Source organism: Numenius arquata, chromosome 3 (genome assembly GCF_964106895.1).
Source record: "Numenius arquata chromosome 3, bNumArq3.hap1.1, whole genome shotgun sequence".
NCBI lineage: Eukaryota > Metazoa > Chordata > Aves > Charadriiformes > Scolopacidae > Numenius > Numenius arquata.
Window position 1 is genome coordinate 55,076,453 of NC_133578.1, and position 19,512 is coordinate 55,095,964.

Here is a 19,512-nt window from a genome sequence, read left to right on the forward strand (position 1 = left end):
TCCTGAAAAGATTCTAGCCTGAGCATTTAAAAAAAAAAAATCTCCCAAATAACATAAGTAATTATTAGCTTTTATGATTATGACTGTTTAAATTCTTCAGTGTTGGATTAGCTGATGACCAACCTCTTTACTTTGTGTATGAGCATGTATGTAAACGCAGAAGTTGCATCATTCCTTCTTTTGGGTTATTTTGTGCCTTTATAAGCAGTAGCATAATTAAATTTCTGGAAGCCTTGCTTCATTAAGACAAGTGTAGCTTAAACTATCCTTAGGTTTCTTGACCAAAAAATATTTTGAGGGAGGGGAGGTTGCAAGCACGTATGATTTGGATGTGTGCCTGTATCCAGTTAATTTCTAGATACTCTTTTGCCAGCTTAAGTGTCAACACCAGCTAATGTTATATTACTCAATCTGTCGCATGGACATTATTAGTTGATATTCCTGAGTTACATGGAAGAAACTCAGGACAACTTAGAAATTTGTGATTAGTAATTTAAAAGCTGCCAGTGCATATCAGAGCGCTACAGACACAAAATATTTTCAAGCATAACTAAAAGAACTTTTTGCCACAGCCGGAGTTATTGTTTGTCTCTAGGTTGTTTTATATATGAAGACAAAAAAAGTACTGAGAAGTTCATCTCCTTTAAGGAAAAATTCTGTCGAAAGAGTATATGACCTGCTCAGTGTAAGCCTTGAAACTTCAAAAGAAAATCCAGGATGAATTGAGAAGGTTTTTATAAAATTCCAGCACTTCACCTCTTAAGAAAGGACTGTAGCATGTATTTTGAGACTTCATCACACACTCTCACGCACAAAATCAAGTACTGTTTTATATCAAGTGTAGATTGACAGCAGTGTTTTTCTGCATCTGTTCTGCCCACATAAGAAGCCAGCTTCATAGGCTAGATGTGTCCTGAGGCTTAAAGTTCTTATAAATATGAGAATTTCCATTTTTTATAATGGCAAGTTGGGTATGGTATCCAGCTGTGGATCAGCTTATATATTGTTTGCAGTTTTCTCTGAGCATGTTTTATACAGTATATTGCAATATGTTGTCATACAAATTCTGTGATTAATGCTTATTTACAAAAACTTGTGTAAATATCTTAGAACTGAGTCAAACAATGTGCAAGTTAAACACTGTGTTTCTGAATATTAGAATGACATATGCCAGGGAGCTATTGAGTTTGATAGTGGATATTCTTTCTAAAACATAGAACAGTTTCATATGCTGCGTAGGATCATTATTTTAATACCATTTAAATGAATAATTTTTGCATTGTTAATATTTCATAAAACTCATATGTTTACCTTTTTCTAGAGGCAGCACCTATACATATGAAATATACCACAAATTACCTTTGTTTAATTGTTAAAATTTATATTAGTAAAAGTTTTACAAGACCATGTTCTTAGTTATGTTTTTATGAGCTACGTACCATATGTTTAGACAAAGCACAGATTATTTTTATCAAAATCACTATACTGTAACTGGTATTAATTATTTTAATTGCAATGTAGTTGCTTATCAGAACATTATAAATGGTGAGAAGTTCGGTTTTGCTACATTCTAAGTCTTGGTGGATGACTTTGATGATTTTCCTTCACCTCATTAAGGAAAGCTCCATCTTAAAAAAGGTTTCTTTTTCTTTTAGGTGCAGCTTCTGTATGAACTGGCTGAGATCACAAGTAAAGTTTGGAATAAAATTCAGAGGAAAGGAATGCTGTATCAGTCTTCTATCTACACTGAAACAGTGACAGGACCTGTTCCTCCAAGCTCTCCAGTTAAAAGCAGTGTTGGTACCGCTCCACCAGATACCAGCACATATAGCCCATCTGCTGACGTTGGGACCACTACAGAGGTAGGCTTTCTTAAAAAAAGTAGCATGTGAGTTCTGACTTACAAGGTGTGGTGCACAGTCAAGTAAGAATCAGAAGGATCAGAAGGAGTGGCAGTGTCCCTACAGAAAGTAGCTTTGCCCCAGTAAACAGAGGAAGAATACTTCATTACTCAGTTTGGTGGAAAAAGAGGAAAGGGCGGGGGGGGCGGGAGGAGAAAAAAGAAATTGCCTTATTGCTCCTATGTTTATTATTTGTCTGGATTGTTTCTCTTTGAAGTGAATTAATATTAGCTCTTCTCAGAAAATTATGGTTAGTGTTTTTGGGTCAAGAAGTATAAAGCATTTTTCAACTCCAGAATTATTAGAATTGTAACTGGTGTTTTGAAGTACCTGGGATACCTGTGAGTCATCCGAAGCAGTTTCAGCAGTCAGCCTGTGATGTTACAGCCTGTCACTGCGAAGCCTGAGTTAGGAGAGCTGCTGTGTGTAGACTGTGTTGACAACTGGGAGAGATACAGGGGCAGTGAAGTCTCCCAAGGCTGGCATCGTGGGTCACCCAGCTGTACCCTCACGCCAGGTCCATCCAGCCATTGTTACCTTCCATCTATGAGCTACTTCGGGAGCTCAGGTCCTTCCCCTCTCCCAGCTGTCCTGTGTCTCAGGAGTGCTTTGCTTTTTTGTAACGCAGTCACGTAAGGATTTGGGTGAGCAGCTTCAAATATAAGAAAGATTGGCCACTTGTTTTTATGTATTTCTGCTTCTTTAATGTACAGCACTGTGTAACTACCTGGAGCGATCTGGTACCTGATCTTAATCTCTGTCTGCACCTAAGGCTGTAAAATATGGGAAGGAGTTCTGTGTCTCCACCATACTGAGGAAAAAAGGCTAATTCTTTTATCAGTGTGAATACAGTGTTAAACCATGAGTTTACACTAGTAGTATCATTACCTATGAGTCACCAAGTGGCTGATACAGTAGAATGGGTGGTCACAGGAGGCTGTGCAACTGTTCTGAGAGACCGAGTTTCATTCTCAGGATAAACAAAGCAATTTAGGGGGGCCTCACAGAACAGTTCTGGAGCACAGGCAAATACAAAGCAGTTTGAACACTAAGTGCGATTACATATTTGACAACATTTGGCCAGAATTGCTTTAACCCTATGTATGGTTTGTATTAATTCCTGGTATCGTTTGGGGAAAATGAAATGGTGGTTGGTAGGGCTTACTTTTTCTATGCATCACACACACACAGACAGAGGTAACTGTCATTAAAAGGTATTTGAGCTAGAATTTCAGTTCTTAAGTTGTTTCACTAAAATGTTTCTAGATTATTTGAATAGCCTGATTTTTGGTGTATTTCTATGTGTGTGATCTCAGTTGTGAAAAATTTTGCCATGGATATAGAATTGAAGGTAAGCAATCATAGTAAGAAAATAATATGGTCACAAAACCAGTATTTTTTTCACCTACTCACATCAAATCCTTTTCTCATTAAAATCAGAAACCACCAGCTTTATAAATAACAATTTGGTTTTGACCCTCTATATAGACAGCAGTATTTGGAGTACATGCTGTACTTGGAGCGTTACTTGAAACTGATTCAGTAATTGTTTTAATCCATATGTTACCAAGATTATTTTGGTAATATAGGTCCAAGTTCAACGTTCATATCCTACCCTTTTCAAAAATGTTGTTCATCATTTAAATAATTTTATTCCTATTTTCAATAAATGTTACGCATTAGCTAAATAAATTTTCTCCTGTTCTAAATGAAGTTTGGTGGATTAGCCAACAAAGCACAATGTTAGAATTTGTGTTCAGTCTTTTCCACTCTGAAGCTAAAACCATAATTTTCATCTTGTTAGAATGCAAAGTTCTATTAAAACAGATGTCATTAATGTTGGATTTTTTTTTCCTTGATAGAGGACTCAGAGTTTACATAGCACTTTACAACTGAGATTTTAAAACTGGTTTGAAAGAAATGTATGTGCTTAGGATAAATAAATTTTAAATTGACCCAATAAATTAAAAAAAATACTAAATATATGGAAGAGGAAAGAAAGCTACAAACAGGAGAAGACTTTTGCATGAAGCAAACTATAAGTTCTTATTACTGAAAGACTGAGGAATAGAGCTCCTGTCCATTGCCTCCATTCAGAGCTCTCAGTCCACGGTGTTCTGGGGTAGGAAGGCAGTTCAGAAGAAAGACCCAGCACAAGGGATGTATAAGTGCACAGATGGAAAAGCATACTGGGGCAGGTGTCATTTGTTTAATAGAGGCACTGAGGTGGGAGAATATGTACATGACCAGATATTTGAGGTTGTAAGAAGTTCTTTGTTCAAGAAATTGAAAATGAGAATTAGAAAGGAAAAGATTCACAGAGTTGTTCAAGTAGGAGGGTAATATTTTTTGCTCAGTTGCTGAGGAAAATCCTACTCCATTTCTGACTAACTGGTGGGAATATTAGGTGTATTGAGGTGATGAAAACCAAAGTATTATGTAGGCATTACAAGGGTTTCAATTAACAGGAAAAAAAAAAAAGTGAAGGTTTTGAATTACTGTGGTTGAAAAAAGACTTGGAGAGAATCTTTGACATGGACATTCAAGCCAGAGATTAGACTCCTATAAGACTAGTAGCTGCAAAAATGCTGTACTTGAGTTTGTGGGTACTATCATTTTTATGAATTTGAGAGTCAATGTTTATACTTGAAGACCACCTTTGATATCAGTCTTGTGATTTCTTGAAGAAAGTTAGCAGTACTGTAAGGTGAAAAAGAATGGATAGCCAGGGAAGGACTCATCTAAGTGATTTGGTTGTTATGGGATGTAACTTCAAAGGTTGTCTTGACCTAGTGCTTTCTTCTATTTAAAGACCAATGCTTAAACCAAAACAAACCTCAAAAAGCAAATTATCCCTTAGCTTTTAGGACTAATTTATGTCAAGCTACCAGTTGGAGTGAGGTGAATCGCCTAGCAGGATGACCAAGTTAATGCATTCTAGATGATGTAAACAAAGTAACATTTTCCAGATTTTTATTAAGCCATTGGGAAAATGATCTTATGCACTCTACCACCATTTTAAATCAATGTAGTCATCACTTTACCTGAATGTTTTTTTCTTTTTAATCTTTTGGTGGCCATCAATGAAAATAAATCTCAAAGTGTTTTGAAGCTATACAATGAACTTTTGCAGATCAAGATGTGTAAAGTAGCTAAGAACATTGTTCTTGAGATTATGCATAGTCCTGATGTCTGTGAGTTGTGTAGTACAGTTGGGAGTGGGAAAGGGAAGGATGTAGTAGAATTATACTTGGCTAACCAGTGAGAAATAATAAAAGGCACCATATTTTCTTCTCACATTCCTAATAGACTATTTTAGACAATATAAATTAAGTAATTCATAACATAATGGTTGGCAGTATCTCCATAACACATTCTCTTCTGTGGTTGGTGGCTGTCTCTGAACGTATTCAATGTATTTCCTAGTATCAAAGCATGAGCTAGGTTTTCATTACAATGACATGGTTGCTGTCCTGTTCTTTTAGGTAAGGATTGTTGAGAATTTAAAAACATACGTATTGAAAAATTAGCTGAGGAATGGGGTTTTTTAAGTGTAGGGATTTTACAATTAATGTGTTATTTTGTTCTGTGGGAGACAAATGATTATTTTTAAAGCTGCAATGGACTTGCTATAAATGAGTCTTCATTTGAAGAAAAATAACCTCCTTAGTATGTTCAAATATGCACAGAACCCTATTATAGATGCAGGGGTGCATCTGAGTGGCATCTGTACAGAGTCTATACAGCCGCCTTCTGCCCCCCAAACAAGCAAAGTCAACAGGCCTTGTAGACGAGAAATGTAAACAGATTTATTTTTTTTATTGTTTTGTCTCTTGTGAAGTAGAGCAGCTAGTTCTACCTGTCAAATTGCCTAATGGGCTGCAGATGTCAGTCTGTTATACCATACTGTTTTCAATGAGGCTAAGTTTTTCCTCTGGCTGAGGGACGTAGTTCTCCACAGTCTATCCAAGTGTGGATCATCGTATGTAACATCTATCTTAGACAAGACTTTATCTGGAAACCCTGTTTGTTCAGAGGAGCCTAACTGGTGAAATCCAAACCGCTATTTTAAAACCCAGTTGCATTTTCTTGCACTAAGAACAGTTGAGGACTGCATATTTTTACAGGTATCTTCTGAAGAAGTAATTTTAATTTCAAAAAGTGTAGAAGCAGGGTGGGGGATGTCAGAATAACCTAATGCTTGTCAGCTTCATGTGTTGTGGTATTCTTCAAGTACCCTTCAGAGACTGGTATAGAAAATCCGAGCCATGGGGAGGGATTGGTGGTATTTGGAGATGAAGGCAAAAGTTATCTTTAATACCTCACAGAAATGGTGATTGTAGAAACCTGGGATGTCAGGAAAGTTAACCAACTGAGAATAAGTGATACTGCATGGAAGTGGAAGATAACTGAAAAAGGCATGGTTTCAGTGAACAGTAGAGGGGAAAGGGAAGGTGAAGGCAACTTTGGGGAGGCAGCTGAGAAGATTGGAGCAGTGTTCCACTATTTTCTTGCATCTGATTTATCCCTGTCTGTGGTTTTGCTGCTGGTTAGAACTGGCCTACTCCTTTCCCTTCCCACGGAGTCTGAATTCCATCAAGGGAGCCATAAAAGAAGATGAGGCAGTTATAGTGCAAGCACTCACTGGCCGGGAGACCTAACACCAACAAAACCTTGCTTGATTGCTGTCTTGATACTGGCAGGTCTGAAAACAACTTGCAAATACTCAGAGAAGTAGAAAAATACTTTTATTTTAATCTCTTCAAATACTGTGTATTTAATGTCTTTACATTCTCTAAAATGCTAGTATTGATTACTTATAGGTGCATATTTTGGTCTTCAGAAATTTGAAGGTACTTATTATTGGCCTATTGTTACTCACAAAGAAGTCAGTGGGAGCAAACCCATGTTGTTTGATTGGAAAATACCATCCTGTATTTATAAATTATAACTTATTTTCAGACTATTGTAACAATAATGTTTTTAATGAAAGAAATGGTAAAATGGTATATAAAAATCAAGTGCATCAGCCACAATGTCACCTTGCACCTATATATTTTATAGTCATTATTGCTAATAAGCAGCAATGAATATATAGAGTTATTAAACAATAATATGCATTTCTACAGTTTTGACTTAAGGACATTTTCCAGAAGTTTGCATTTTATCAGAGTCTGTGTTTTGTTTATATATTCTTATATTTTTAAAGCTTGAAATCCCGAAGTTTGTTGAACAGAAATACTTTGCTGCAATAGGTTTGGTTTTTTTTAAGTGTAGGGATTTTACAGTTAATGTGTTATTTTGTTCTGTGGGAGACAAATGATTATTTTTAAAGCTTCTTTCAGCTGCAATGGACTTGCTATAAATGAGTCGGAAGAAAGCAAACTCTCACAACTGTTTATATTAAACAGCAAAAGAAGTAATTTGTTTATGTGATCTGTGGATGATTTATATTTTGAGCTGCGTGTAATTCTTTTCATGCTGACAAGTTGATAGTGAGCACCACAGACCGATGTGGATCAAGCTACCTAGCTTACTGAATTTTAGTCTGGGTGGTGGTAAGAGAGGGAAACATGAGTGAGAGGCTTAAGTGCTGGAGGGCTGGAAACAGTTAATCATTTTTACCATCCCTTCTTTGGAACAGCAAAAGCAAAGGTAGTACAGACTACAACAGGCCACTTGTTACTGTTTACTTAAGTACAAACAGTGGTAGAAGTGTTTAGTCCTTGGGGAAGCTCAGTGATTGAGCAAGAACGCAGAAGTTATTTTGATAAGGCATAGCAGTAGTGTGGCCAAACTGTGATCATCCCTGAGCTTTAGGCAGGCCAAGGATGAAGGCCTCATATGTTTGGATCTTCCTGATGAACAAAGATAAATTCTCCTAAGAAAATAAACTCAGTATATTGGTCAATTTGCAACAATTGGTGAAAGAATTAAATTGTATATTTTAGGACTTGGCATGAGAAGTTGTGGGAAAATAGTTCAGGGTTTCTGACTCTGGCTTGATTTTTGTGTAGATCTGGAAACAGAGCAGAAAATTAATGCATAAACATATTTAACAATACCATGCTGGGTGCTGAAAATCCAAAATGAAAATTGAAACTGCATGAGAAACAAGAGCACAGTCTCTCTTCTCACTTCGGTTTCTTAGTTTTCACTGCAAAAAAAATTCTAAGAATTTGAGGTTATTTAAAAAAAAAAAAAAAAGAAATAAAAAAGACACCAGCTACTGAAGACTATCAGTTCTTCAGCTCCTGTGGCTCTGCCCAGTGATCCTGGTTACAGTACCATTAACAGAAGTCTAAGAAGAGATTCAGTCTCTTCATTTTTCACCCCCCAAAAGGATAGCCATGTATCAACATCTGCCTTCAGAGGAACATCTGCAGTGCTTCTGCCACTGAGAAACAGAGTGGGCCAATTCAACTGTTTACTTATGTATGAATGGCAGAAAAAAATTCACGTAGTATGTTCACATTGAACTGCTGAGGTAGAGGATGGGCCGAGCCGGTAACCTGGTCACCTCTGAGAGGGACATGGTGCTGAGCAGCTGGGGATGCCTGTTGATAAGCTCTGCAGCTGGCACAGCTGCAAACAGAAGAGGTTATCCCTGAAAACCTCAGCTTAATGCAGTTTTAGCTAGTCCAAGCCATAGTATGCACAAGTGACCTGGAATACTGGATGGGAATGTGGTAACCCGAGTACAGAATTGCAGTGCAAAGCTAAGCACAAGTGAGTTGAGGCCCTGGTTAGGACTTGCAGGCCCTGTGATAGAACAAGTTCCAAAATCCTGGCAATTTCAGGTCCAGGTGTCTGTCCCCTAGCTTACTCTGCCTCTGACTGTGTTCAGAGGTTCACAATTCCTTTGTTTCTGATAATGGTGTTGTACATCAATAACCTCCATTTGACTCCCAGAAATTCGAGGACTAATTTTCTTCTTCAACTTCGCTTCAGAAATATGTGCATGTGTAGGCCTTGTGTATTGACTGACTAAAGTTTTGTTCTACAGCTGTGCAATTGTGTGCCACACAATTTGAATAGCATTTAATAAAGCCACCTGGCGTGCTACTGAAATTAAAGTGTGAGAAACATCTGCAAATCAGGCAAGTGTAAGCACAAACAACGTTGGAATGATGCCAGTGAAAGTTTAGCGCCAGTGATAGTAATGGAGACTGTGAGCCTTGGCCTCTTGGCCTCTTTTCTTCACCTGTGTATTTTTTTTTGGTTATAGCATATAAGATGTATGGCCTATTCCATTACATATTTAGAAAAGGAGGAATCAGTTTTGGATGATACATCTGGGCCTGTATCTGTAACTCTGTTTTGTTGTAAACTTCACAGATGTAATAGGCTTGGAGGTTGTAGGGGCCAAAATTCAGGGTTTCCTGCTTTTAAATTTGATTGCACATTCCTGGGTTAATTTGCTGGTTGTATATGTCAGGGATTATGCTAGATAAATGCAGTTCTTCAAGAATCTCACAAATACTGTTATAAGTAGCCTTATGCCAAAATTATCAACTGGCTGATTCTCTGAGAGTCATAGTACATCATTTAATATCTTAAAAAAAATAAGCTTAAAGAAAAGTGTGGGAAAATGATACCCTCAGTTTTCTACAGAACAAAGTTATCTATATACTCAAACCACTAAACAAAAACAGCTCTCTGGAAAAAAAAAAGTTAACAAAATGCATGAAACATCTGAACACATTAAATTATGAAAATAAAAGAATCGAATTATACAATTTAAAACTTGCCATGGTAGCAGTATGTATTTGCTGTGTAACTGTGCCCCTTTAAGTTTAATTTACTATTGTTTCCTTCTTTTTTAACTATCAGAAATGTAGAGACCTGCCAAAATTTTAGAACAAAGTTGATTTTCATAGAAAAAGCATTTTGGAACATATCCAGTGGGAGAGTGAGGGTGTGTATGGAGGGTGGGGAGGAGACGGTCTCCCGTTCCCACCCCCTCCATCACAGTTTGTAAGTTACAGTGTGGCAAAGTAAGTGTGCCTGCAGTACAAAAAGAACTCAAAAAATACTACAGCTCTAAAAAAAAAAAAGGGGAAAAAAAAGAGAAAATGCTTTTTATAGAATGAACAGAATAGAGTGCAGCAAATTGGTCCACAGAATATCAACATTGGCTTGAACTTTGACTTGAACTGTAAATAAACATATTATCAGGTTTAAATTAGTATTGTTTCTCTCTTTCCTTAACCTTTAATTGGCTTCCATTTCTTGATACCCTGTAAAATCCACCTGAGGATCTCAGCTAAGGGAAATTGTCTTTGGCTGTCTCCTTCCTTCAGAGTGCCCTGCACAAGGGGTCCCCCCATTCCAAAATACCACTGACTCCAGCATCTCTAGACCCTATGAGGTTTGATGAGAACAGTCATCCCAGACACAATGAAACACCCACACAGAAGCATCATCTTTTAGGGGTACCATGCAAAGGCAAATTATAAAGGTGTGGGAAGTTACTGGAAAGCAGAGTGTCAAAGAACTGTTTGGATGAGTTATATGAAAGAAACAAGAAGAATTTATTGGCAGAAATTAAAAGGCTCATCACTGATGCCATGCTGATGGCATGAAATTGCAAGTCATGAAGTAGGATGAGTCCTCTCTGATGTCAGAATGAGGACTTTACAAATAAAGACTCATTAAGAAGGGAAGGAGGATTCTCAAAGAATTGTGTTCTTTCCAGCTCTGGAAGGACACAGTTTTGCTCCTGTTTTTCATGGCTTTACAAGTAGGCAGAGTAGATAGTTGGCGGGGAGGCAGGCATTTTAAGAGGGTGGACAGCGATAGTCAGGGGATGACAGAATGGCTGGTTGGTTTTTGCCTCCTGGCTTATGCCACTGTCCTGTCAATGGAGCTTGCCTTTTCAGGAGAAGCAATGACTACCATTGGTTAGTACTGGAGAAGTGGCTGCTCTACCTACATCCTTTCAGAGGCTGGGTGGTAACACTCTCTAAGGCTGTTTCACAATTTTCATTCCTTCTCCATACTTTTGCATTCCAAGGATAGTATCTTCCTTGAAGAAACAAAACTGAGTTGTGCTTACAGTGCTGAAAAGATACCTACTTCCATGTTGCTGTCAGTACTGCCTTGTAGGACAATTAGTCGGAACTGGAGAGAGTAGAGTTCTTTGTGAGGACAGTAGGAAATGTCTTGCAAAGGCATAAATAGTACTCAGAGATAGGAGTCTTTGGATAAAAAGGTGTGGCAAGAGGGAGGAAGGATTTTGCTGCGGAAGCAAATAGGAAATATGAGTCACAGTTTGACAGAAAAAAGTTTCTCTCTTCCCTAAACAGTTATTTAGAAGGTTCTACCACCCCTTTATTTTTTCATCTTGTTGAATGCCCTATGTCCACTGTGCCATGCTAGCTTTGGAGTTGGATGCATCTTTGTGAAATGAGCTATTTGAGATTTCTCCAGTTAGGTGTCCTACTGTGGTAGATATTAAATATTAGTAGATACACAGCAGGAGACAGGCCGGGCTACATTTAATAATCTAAATTTGCAGACGGTATAAGAGAAAAATGGAAGAGGCAAGAGTGAACAAATTCTAAAAACAAGAGTCATATTAAGTCCATGTCTTGGAGAGGGATTTCAGGTGGTTTTGTGTAAGGAAGTTGTTCAATGAGAACATATTGGAGAAGAAACGCTCAAAAGAAAAAGGACAGGGAAGGAAGCAGGAAGGGAGAGAAGGCGTAGTGTGTGGCTGAAGTTTTGGTGTTGTGTTTTTTTTTTTTTTTTTAAATCAGCATATAGCCTTGAGTAGGTCTTTTCTCCCATTTCGTTTATAAGGTAGTTGTTACAGATTTAAACAGGCCATCAACTTGGTGACAATTAAGAACCTTTCAGGGAAGAAAGGATTCTAAAAGAGAGAAGGTGTTATAGAAATGGGTGGATAAAATAGTATAGGGAAGTTTCCCTCTGGGGGGTCTACTTGAAGGAAACCAGATGAATCTCCTTCTCCTTTAACTCTGGTTGTCTGCTTGTTCTCTTCTATGCTCTGTTAGCAGCTCTCTTGCCAATGCACTCATCCATTCATCCCTTGTTTCTGTAACTTGTCTTCTGTAAGTACATTCAGAATCTTCTTTCCCAGATTTGTTTTCTTAACTCCTATTATTGCAACCCTCTCCTTCTTCCACCACACATGCAAATAAATATGTACATACACAGATAAGTGTTCTTTCTTTTTGATTGATCTTGCTCATGCCCTTCTGGTCCTTGTCCAGCGACTTCAGACCAGTCTGTACATGTCTGTCTCATAGAGAAAGAAAGAGAGGAGTTTTTCTTTTGTCTGAGTGTCTGGGCTAATTGCACTTCTGTCTTTATGGACTCCATGAGGACCACACATTTAATTGATAGCCCTCTAAGTACTGCTTTTTTTATTGGAGCCAGAACTTAATTCAGACCAATGCATAGGTGTTATTTTCTTCAATTTGTTTCTGCAGGTCTTCGGTACCTCCAGCTCTGTGTGTGTTTGTTCATTCATTCATTTATATTTTCTCTCTCTCAATCTGAACATTAATAAGTGATCAAGCATTTTATAGTAGACATCTAGAAGATTTACATAGAATAAAGACATCACAGACAAAACCTGTCATAGGAAAATGAATATATAATATGCATTCCAATTTATTACCATATTAAATAATGGTAATAAATATTCCATATTTATGGAATTATTTATTCCAATTAAATTTATTATTTATTTGCCTTTTCATATTTAAGATGCTAGCCTAGATTGCATCTTTTCAGAGGTTAGTACTGTCAATATTACATGATTTTCTTACCTTCTGTTAGTTGAAGGTGAGTTGCTTGGTTTTCCTATAGGTTGAAACTCTCCATTGTCTGTCTTTAATGGTCTGTGATCTCATTCCTACATGGCACTCACAAATCCAATGAGTAATACCTTTTTTTATTTTGACTTGTACGCTGTCACGTAATGCCATATCCATGGTTCCTTGACACAGTATGGCTAATGTTTAAGGAAATCTTTCCAATTGTAACAGCACTTGCTTTCTGTACATTAATGAAATGCTTCTCAAAGAGATGGTTTTCTTCATCATCAACTCTTCTGCAAAAAACAGGCATTTTTTTATTTGCTGTTGACCAGCCACTGATGATAGTACTAATCTCTAATCCTAGAAATTTATAAGTTGAATTACTTAATTTTTAGAAGGAGAAGCTTTAATTCAAGTAACTACCAGGGTATTTTTTCCTGTGATGCTTTTTTTAAAAACAGATTTCTTTAATATAGTCAATGCAGATTTGTACATAGATAGTTTTACACATACCTGAATTATGTACTAGGTATTTACATTCATAATGAAAAAGCAGCATTAAATGGATTCAGTCTCGAACACATTAGAATTGGACTTGTATTTCTTTCTTTTCCTCTTCACAAATGGTATCTGAAGAGCAAAAGCCCACTGTTACTTGAATGACATTTCATACAGCAAAATCTAATTTCTCAGTCCATAAAACATATTGCAGTTTGTTAAACTAAATCTAGCAATTTTGATACTTTAAAATATTGCATACGTTTATAGTTATATATAATGTTATGGAAATACCACTGATTTTTCTTAATTGATGAGAGTAGGATATTTCTTTTCTTTTCTTTCTGAATTGTGTGACTTCACTATGGAACGAGCATTACACTGCTGTATACCATCTCCCTCCATCAGTAGTTAGCCTGAAGGTTTGTCTTAATTGAGCTGTGGCTTGATTCATTTTTCCTGCTCACTTGTTTTCAAAAGTGAGATGAGGAGATTGAAATATATATATACTCCACTATGAAGCCTCTTATTAATAGCCACTAACATTTTGCACCTCTGGAGTCTAACAGTTATTCAAAACATGGTCACCTATGGCTCTACAGGTAGTCTGTTCAGAGCTGCAAGAAATAATGCCCTGTATAAGAAATATGAAAATAAATAGAAGTAGACCTGTTTTCTTTCTTGCATTTTGATTAATGCAAGATACTATCACCATAGATAATTGAAGGTGAATTGAATCTTAATTTTCATTTCAAGACTTCTTAGTATTATTTTCCGGTAACATACCTTAGCTGCACAAGCTCTCCCTTCCTCACATGAGTGAATATCTCTAGTGGTAAGTTCTCTATGTCAGTTATTGACAACATAGATGGTTTCTTACCAATTGTAATAGATGTCACTGAGTTTTTTCAAGAGTAGAGGTTATACTGCACAGAGATAAAGTACCTTTGCTGTTTCAGTCTGTGTCCTCTAAGAGTTTCACTGGGAATATTAATTTGAGTGACATATAGCTGAAAACATGAAGCAGAAGCTGTGTTTGAGTGTTTCTCTGAAAAATAAAGTGGTAAAGGTAATCATATTCTTCGTTATGCAATAAATTCTAAAAGCACAATCTCAGCTGCTCCATTTGGTGTATATCAGATAGCCCAAAGTCATAATGGATTGTGTGCAAGACTTGTACGATTTTGACCTACCTTCTTGTCTTCTCTTGCAGTAAGGTTGGTCTTAAGAGAACATGTATACATGATAGAAATCCTATAATTAAACTGTAGACCTGAGTTGATTGAAAATGTGATTTATCAACATAAGTGCTTCCGTATGAGCTGTGTCATTTCGTTTGGGATAAATTCTACCCATCCAGAAAATAGATTGCTAACAGAATTTCCATACTCACATTCTCCAGTCTTGGACTGAAGAATGAGTCAAATACTGTCAGATTTTAAATTCTGCTACTTAAAGTAAGTTTTCCTGGGACATCTGAAGCTGAAATGAGTGCATTGTCATTTCTTGCCTGACAGGTTAAAATGGATTCAGTCAAACTGCAATGCTTTCTGTGTAGGTCCGATTCCAGGGTGTTTTCCATATAAGTCATCTTGGGTAGTCATTAGATAAATCTCAAAATTCCCAAACATGTTGTTCATCAGAATTTACAATTTCTAATCCCAAAACCTTAATTGAAAGTTAAGGCTTTGGGTGTTTATTGGTCTGTAAATCTTAGAAACAACTTGGTTCTTTCCTTTTGTGCTTGAATAACAAAGAAAACTTGCAACACTTGGTGGAGTTGCAAGTGAACATGCTGGTGGATTTTAGTGGCTTCTGGTTGACATTAAGGAATTCTGTGTCCATTGCATTCAGTTTAATAGGCTGTAAACACCACAAGATGATGAGCAATTATATGTTTGCGTCTTTCCTTTCCTATTTGGAGACAGTAAGTTCCAGCAAAGGAGCAGGGTGAAGTACTATGGCTGGTAAATATGTCAGTTGTGCCATTAAGAATTATCAGAACGTGCTCTGAGGGCTCTGATAAGCCCTTTTAACAGGATTTTCAGTTTTATTTGTCATGTTCTTTTCCTAAAAACATTAACCTTTGTGTCTTCTTTGTTGCGCCCTTAATGTTTCAGATAATGAATGGAGATTATTGATGGCACAGAAGCTTCTAGAAACTCATTTGCCAATAGATTGTATATTTTTGGAATCTTGCAAGTGACAATTACCTTTTTTAAACAATGAAAATATTTTAAAAGTCGCAACTAAAATCTTTCCATTTCTTAAAAAAAGCTATTATTTTTTAAAATCATTTTTCCCAAGCAGTTACAGGGAAGCACATAAAAGAAGGGAATAAAAACCAACCCCCAAAACAGTGTGTAGTTAGTATAGAAGTGTTATGCCCATAATGGGTGGCTCTTCGTTCGGCACCTCCAACAACTCCTTCTTCCTTTACCTTTCAGATATGCTCAAGCTCCTTATCCCCTTTCCCATTGCGTCTCAGAACATTCCTATCAGCCTGTGTGTTTTCATTGATGATAGTATTTTATTAGTGTAGAGTTAATGAGGAAAGCTCACTGTGCCAAGTGGAACTAAGTCATGGAACCTTACAGTTTTACCATATAATCTTTGCCAAAGTCTATTACCTCTGCCTGAGAAAAGGGGATATATTTTGGTTTTGTTTTTCTTTTTTTCCATTTGTTAATAAATGACTTAGTTCAAATATACTATCAGTGAGTCTGTATTTATATTTATATAGTTTGGGCATGTACATCAGTCTAGACAGAAGAAAAAAGAGGAGTGGTGAAAAGCAATACTTTTTTTTCTCAGCTGTTACATCTTTTTCATAGGGTGATTCTCTTCAGGGTGGTGATGATTCTCCATTTTCAGACTCAATCACATTGGAACAAACAACAAGTAATATTGGAGTCTCAAGCGGACGTGTCAGCCTATGGATGCAGTGGATGTTGCCAAAAATTACTGTAAAATTGTTTGCTCCTGATCCTAGAAATAATGGCACAGGTATTCAGCTTTTTTTCCCCTAATATACTATTTTAAATTCCATACATTATTTTTACAGCACAGTATTAATATAATCCGGGAAACTATAGGCCTGTCAGTCTGACCTCAGTACTGGGAAAGATCGTGGAGAGGATCATCTAGAGTGAGCTCTCACGGCAAGTGCAGGGCAACCGAAGGATCAGAGCCAGCCAGCATGGGTTTATGAAAGGGAGGTCCTGCTTAACCAACTTGATCTCTTTCTATGACCACGTGACCCACCTTCTGGATGCGGGGAAGGCTGTGGACGTTGTCTGCCTGGACTTTGGTAAGGCCTTTGACACCGTCCCCCACAGCGTTCTCCTGGAGAAGCTGGCAAATCATGGCATAGACAAGTGTACTCTTCACTGGGTAAAAAACTGGCTGGATGGCCGAGCCCAGAGAGTTGTAATTAATGGGGTGAAATCCAGTTGGCGGCCGGTCACCAGTGGTGTCCCTCAGGGCTCAGTTTTGGGCCCGGTCTTGTTTAATATCTTTATTGATGATCTGGATGAGGGGATTGAGTGCACCCTCAGTAAGTTTGCAGATGACACCAAGCCAGGTGGGAGTGTTGATCTGCTTGAGGGTCGGCAGGCTCTACAGAGGGACCTGGACGGGTTGGATCAATGGGCTAAGGCCAATGGGATGAGGTTTAATAAGGCCAAGTGCCGGGTCCTGCATTTCGGTCACAACAACCCCAGGCAACGCTACAGGCTTGGGGAAGAGTGGCTGGAAAGCTGCCCAGCAGAAAAGGACCCTGGGTGTGTTGGTGGACAGCCGGCTTAACGTGAGCCAGCAGTGTGCCCAGGTGGCCAAGAAGGCCAACGGCATCCTGGCCTGTATCAGGAATAGCGTGGCCAGCAGGAGTAGGGAAGTGATGGTGCCTCTGTACTCGGCACTGGTGAGGCCTCACCTCAAATACTGTGTTCAGTTCTGGGCCCCTCACTACAGGAAGGACATTGAAGTGCTGGAGTGTGTCCAGAGGAGAGCCACCAAGCTGGTGAGCGGTCTGGAGAACAAGTCATATGAGGAGAGGCTGAGGGAACTGGGCATGTTTAGTTTGGAGAAGAGGAGGCTGAGGGGGGACCTCATTGCCCTCTACAACTACCTGAAAGGAGGTTGTAGAGAGGTGGGTGTTGGTCTCTTCTCCCAAGCGAATAATGGCAGGACCAGAGGAAATGGTCTGAAGTTGCAGCAGGGGAGGTTTAGGTTAGATATTAGGAAGAATTACTTTACTGAGAGAGTGGTCAGGCACTGGAACAGCCTGCCCAGGGAGATGGTGGAGTCGCCATCCCTGGAGGTATTTAAGAAACGTGTAGACATGGCACTTCAGGGCATGCTCTGGTGCCCGAGACTGTTGGTTTGTGTCTGTTTGTGGGTGGGTGTGGGGTGGGGTTGTGGGTGTTTGTTTTGCTTTGGTTTTGGTGTTGTGGTTTTTGTTGTGGGGGTTTTTTTTTGTTGGTTTTTGTTGTTGTTGTTGTTGTTTTGGTTCTTTGGGTTTTTTTGGTTTTTTGGTTTTTTGTTGGTTGGACTCGATGATCTCAAAGGTCCCTTTCCAACCAAGAAGATTCTGTGATTAGCTATTCAGAGCATCTATTGACAATATTAAACACTGTAATGCAGAAATAGTGGGTTGGATCTATATTTTAAGTTAGAGTGACAAGCTGTTGTTAGGTTAGTGCAAATAATCAGAATTCATTGTTGTTCTTTGGCATAAACTTCCCTCTCCATGTGGAAAGATTATTATATTAAATTAGAAATAAGTTGATTATTTTACTTAATAGTACTGCATTTATTGCCTTAGAAGCAATAATTTTTCATTTTATTAAGTAGTATGTTTTGTGTATGTCCATGTGTAAATATGTAGTTTTGTATTGATAATTTCAAATTTAAATTTAACATAATTATCATAGTATAATCGTTAAAGTCATAGGAAGTTTAATATGGACTTCAACAAAGAAGTTTCAACTTCTGTCTTGAAAAGGTAAATATGTGTGGTACCCAGCTTCTCTTTTTCCTTTGAGATTAAAGTTAGATTATCATCCAGACAGTAATTCTTTGGAAGGAACTCAGATTCTATAAATGTACTGCAAGACTTCAAATATTTTTTTTGTAAGCAAACACTGCTGCTTAGTAATTAACATTGTTACTCATAGACATGTGAAAATATAAGGAGACTAATTGTTAAAGCTAATTTTCAAGGAGATGTACTTGAGCCTTTGATTTTAAAAAATAATTACATGAGAGAAAGAAATTTCAAGTATTGTTAGAGAAAATATCTTGGTAAATACTATTTTACATTTTTTTTTCAGGAATTATACTGTGAACACCTGAACTTAAACCTCTCTGCATAGTTGTATAAAAAAGTTTGGACTCTAGGATTTTTTCTGGTTCCTGACACTTGAATCTAAAAGTGCTTTATGAAAAAACTCTTGAGTAGAAGTAACATCATCCTATTTACAAAATGTAGTGTCTCAGATATGTTTCTTGCTTAAAATTTTGCAAGTTTCAGATTAATAATTTTTATTTTCTTTGACTCTTGTAGAAGTTTGTGTTGTCAGTGAATTAGAAGATCTCAGTGCCTCAGTGGATATGCAGGATGTCTATACCAAAATCAAATGTAAAATAGAAAGCTTCAATATTGACCATTACAGAAACAGGTAATTCCTGGGAGTTATTCTGCTTTAATTTCAGGCTGAAAGAAGACTGGTGGTTTTTTTTCTTAATTCTTAACATATGTTTACGGTAACTGTTCAATTTCAACAAAATGATTTTAACTTTTTAAGTAATAAAAGTCAGAACATTTTCTCAGAATTATATTTGATTCCAAAGAAAGATATAGAAATCATTGTAAATCAGGAGGGTGTTTTTTCACACTTACTGCTCTCTTGTTCCATTAGACAAAAATCTTTCATTTTAGCTGAACTTTTGAATGGAAAATTCCTTCAATATTGCTTCATGATGATTTATCCTACCATACTCTTAGATATTAAAAAGTTTCTAAAAAATGGAACTGTTTCTTTTGCTGTGGCTTAGCAACACTATAATGCAGGGAACTAAGCTCATTATGTCTGTTTGTGTAACACGGCATAGTGATATGCAGACATGCCCGAGTAATATTTCAGTAATTAATGTTAACCAGTATATCATCAATATTGTGTACGTTTAGTTGGTAGTTAGGCCTAATATGCTTGCAACTTTAGCCAAGTTCGTTAGTTGAATAGGTTGCTGCCCCAATGCAACTGCATTCATTTGGCACCCAGATGCAGAGTTCCGTAGAGAGATTGAGTGTGCCGCCTTCT

General features: G+C 37.5%; 1 protein-coding gene across 2 annotated transcripts in view; it reads left to right on the forward strand.

Moving 5' to 3' along the window:
• VPS13B (vacuolar protein sorting 13 homolog B) overlaps positions 1-19,512 on the forward strand; it is a 475,565-nt gene that overhangs the window by 254,027 nt on the left and 202,026 nt on the right. For both annotated transcript variants that reach the window (XM_074145995.1, XM_074145994.1), the window contains exons 24-26: positions 1,656-1,862; positions 16,024-16,195; positions 18,756-18,870. In XM_074145995.1, coding sequence (XP_074002096.1) covers positions 1,656-1,862; positions 16,024-16,195; positions 18,756-18,870 — 494 coding nt within the window. The remainder of the gene's footprint in view (positions 1-1,655; positions 1,863-16,023; positions 16,196-18,755; positions 18,871-19,512) is intronic.